Raw genomic sequence first — 3,288 nt, 5'->3', positions numbered from 1 at the left:
AGTGTCAATTTATTCCCTTCAAATAGATTCTATGTTGCCCACTCTATGAGTTTTACTTTTCGTGATCCATTTTGACGTTCATGTTTAACTTGTTTGCATCTCACTATTTTCATGATCCATTTATCATAAAAGATGAGGATGAAATTAAAGATAATGAAAGAGAACTTCTGAAGATAAAGATGACTTGAGTGATGTAGATCTTGGAATTAAAGATGATGAAGGATCTTGACTAAGACATTTTGTGTTTATTTTTTGAGGTTGTATGATTGAATTTGTGCGATAGTAGCAACACTATTTTGTTTTGTTTATGCAACAACAACACTAATATTTTTTTGAGTGTTACTATATATTTATGTTTTTTCATGTTTCTTTATATTAAAATGTGCCTAGAGTGCTTTTATTTATATATATATATATATATATATATATATATATATATATATTATATATATTTTGTTTTTATTGATCATGAATCAATTCAATTCATGATTTGAAAAATAGACTTTCTAATATATTATTTGTATCCCAATTCAACTACCAAGTAGAAAGTCAATAACCCACAATAACACATTTAAAAGACTAATATTTTAGCAGGAAAACAAAAATTAGACAACATTATCCGACGTAAAATAGACACAAAAGAAATGAGTCATCTATCATGAAAGGCAAAATACATTTCACATGTTACAACTTGACCAGATATCCAGTTTGCATTAGGTCAATACCATAAGAATGGAACACTTTTCAACCAAGTTATACAACAGCTAATCTCCAGGTACTAACATCAAGATCCATTCATCCTAAGCTAATCATCCACCACTATGAACGCTAACATATCTAGCCATGGCCAGATCAGAATGTTCAAAACATACATCAAGACACTGAAGGATACGAAGAACCGGACCCGGATTCACCCTCCCCTTCCTCATGTTTCACACTTAAGGATAAGGAAAGGCCTTCCATGTCATCATCCTCTGCTGTGTCTGCCCTAGAGTTGTTCGGCAATACCAAGAACTCAGAACTCTCTAATATCGTCAAAGCAGAACCGGTTTGCTTAGCAACTGGAGAATTTCTTGAAGATTCCTCAGACAAAGTTGAAACTTGAACATTGGGAAAGTTGAGGCGAGCACAGGAGCCATACATTGCCCTTGCTGCTTCATCATAAGCAAGAGCAGCACTTATGGCAGTGGGAAATGTACCCAACCATAGCCTATTCCCTCTGTTCGGTTCCCGAATCTCAGCAACCCATTTCCCCCAAGTCCTTTGCCTAACTCCTCTGTAGTTACAGCGCGAATTCTCAGGCCCTCCTTTGCCTTTCATACACCCCTTCTTTGATCCCTTGGCAGGAACCTTCCTAACTGGCTTCTCAGCCTCGTTGCTAGATTCAAGCAAGGCATTATACTCTTTCCATTTCGCCAGTGTATCGGCCAGGGACTTAGATCCATCCCCTTTATTGTGCTTTTTCACTAACTTGCGCATGCAAGTTGCACTCCTTACCATCCAGGAAAAATGCTAAAACAACACTAGAATCACAGACCTGCAAAAGTTAGAAACCAGACCAAACACTTATACCTGTAATATATACTCATGTTCATTTTAAAAGAGCACAACAAATATACAAGTTCAATTTTCATGCATATCAATGTAAAGAAATTCTTATACCATCAATTAATCATGAACCATCTAGTTCTTCTAAAATAGATACTATTTCTACAAAAGATAACAAAGTAACTACAAAGGACAAATTGTGATTGAAAAGTAGTATCAAATACATTTACACTCGTATCACAGAACATCCTAATTAAATTCTAACTAAAGAACCAAAATTATTAATCTAGATATGCTGTTGATTTACAAGGAATGCACAATTAAACGCTGGCACAACCCTTTCCATGTGTTGATAATTATCGAATATCGATCAACTATTTATGTTTCACCTAAGCAATTCTAGGTTCAATCCTAAGAGGCAAATTTAAAGAAACATCACATGTAATATGCTAACCACTGTGAGTGAATGTAGTCTGAAGGAGGTCAAAGGTTGAAACTAGTGACATTGTTGTACCCAAAAGAACAAAAAACTAAAAACTAAGAAAAAAATGTAACCAAACAGAAAAGCCCTTCCTTTTTGAAAGAGTAGATAGAAATACAAATATCGATTTGAAGAATAAAGAAGAAAAAAAAGTGGAATGAATTGGATAAGTCACCTCACCCCAGTGGCGAACGAAATGTTGGTAAACTGGATCGAAGGAAGATCGACCCAGAAGGCATTTGAGGACGCTGATTCCGTTTTTGCGTTCAATTTGGAAACTTTGCGATACCCATTTGGAGTTTGGGGGAAGAGGGACGAATTAAAAGCAGCGTGAATCACGACATAACCAAAATAGGGTTCAGCTGCCGTCGACTTTGCTACTGCTGCGATACAAACAATAACGTCCAAACCTCTCTCCACAGTATCACTACGACATCAACATGGGTCAGGTTTTTAAGTATTTTATTAATTATTATTAGTACGAAATATTAAGATAATTAATTTTTTTATTTTTAATATTTAGTACTGTAAAGAATTATTTCTTTTCTTTAACTTTTTATAAAAAATTGAAAGCGAAACATATATTAAAAAGAATATTAACTTCAATACATCAGTAATTCCATTTTTTAAAGATTTTTAATTAAGTCTCTAAATTAAAATAAAATTGGAATCAAATTCTTAATATTCTACAACTTTTCTTAAAAAAAACAATTCTTAAGATAGTTTATAGCAATTGAAAACTGTCAGAAAATACAGTTTTTAATAATTTTACTTATTTCAAAAACGTAATTACAAAATTTATAAAATATCAAAAATACAATTGTAAATATTTTTCAGTTTAAAAATTAATTAAAAATCTCAGAAAATTCAGGACCCGCAATGTATTAAAGTTAAACCACTACATTAAAAAATGAATAAATTTCAAGTAAAAAAATGAATAAATTTTTGTGAAAAATAAAATTAACCAGGTGTTTTAAAAATGATTAAAATAACTCATTCATACGAAAGTTTATTAAAAAAAAAACTAACTCATTCTTATTATTTCAAGGAATAACATGAAAGTTTATTCAAATATTAAATATGGGTTCCATCATTATATTTTAATAATTTAATTATAAAACGAAATTTTTTATATTATTTTATTGAGTCTTTATTATAAAACAATTATAACATAATCAAGTAGTTATTTTAATTTATTTTATAATATTGAGTTTTTATTATTTATTATTAAATTTTTATGAGATGTAAAAGTATTATTT

At 31.0% G+C, this 3,288-nt stretch overlaps 1 protein-coding gene across 4 annotated transcripts; it reads right to left on the bottom strand.

The window, feature by feature from the left end:
• Positions 1-630: 630 nt before the first annotated feature.
• Positions 631-2,461, bottom strand: LOC109812745 (putative dehydration-responsive element-binding protein 2H). Of its 4 annotated transcripts, none has more exons than XM_020376779.2 (2): positions 2,205-2,461; positions 631-1,537 (listed from the first exon to the last, which is right to left on the bottom strand). In XM_020376779.2, the coding sequence occupies exon 2, from the start codon at positions 1,498-1,500 to the stop codon at positions 874-876; it is 627 nt and encodes a 208-aa protein (XP_020232368.1). In that variant the 5' UTR covers positions 1,501-1,537; positions 2,205-2,461; the 3' UTR covers positions 631-873. The 4 variants fall into 4 exon arrangements, with proteins under 4 accessions (XP_020232368.1, XP_020232371.1, XP_020232369.1 ...); XM_020376782.2 differs by having other exon boundaries at positions 631-1,523; XM_020376780.2 differs by having other exon boundaries at positions 2,210-2,461.
• Positions 2,462-3,288: the final 827 nt, after the last annotated feature.

Source organism: Cajanus cajan, chromosome 8 (assembly GCF_000230855.2).
Source record: "Cajanus cajan strain Asha chromosome 8, NIPB_CcT2T_4, whole genome shotgun sequence".
NCBI classification, from domain to species: Eukaryota; Viridiplantae; Streptophyta; class Magnoliopsida; order Fabales; family Fabaceae; genus Cajanus; species Cajanus cajan.
This window is presented reverse-complemented; position numbering and strand designations above follow the sequence as displayed.

Coding starts and splice junctions, on each gene's coding strand:
- LOC109812745 (XM_020376779.2), bottom strand. CDS start 1,500: ATGGTAAGGAGTGCAACTTGCATGCGCAAGTTAGTGAAAAAGCACAAT.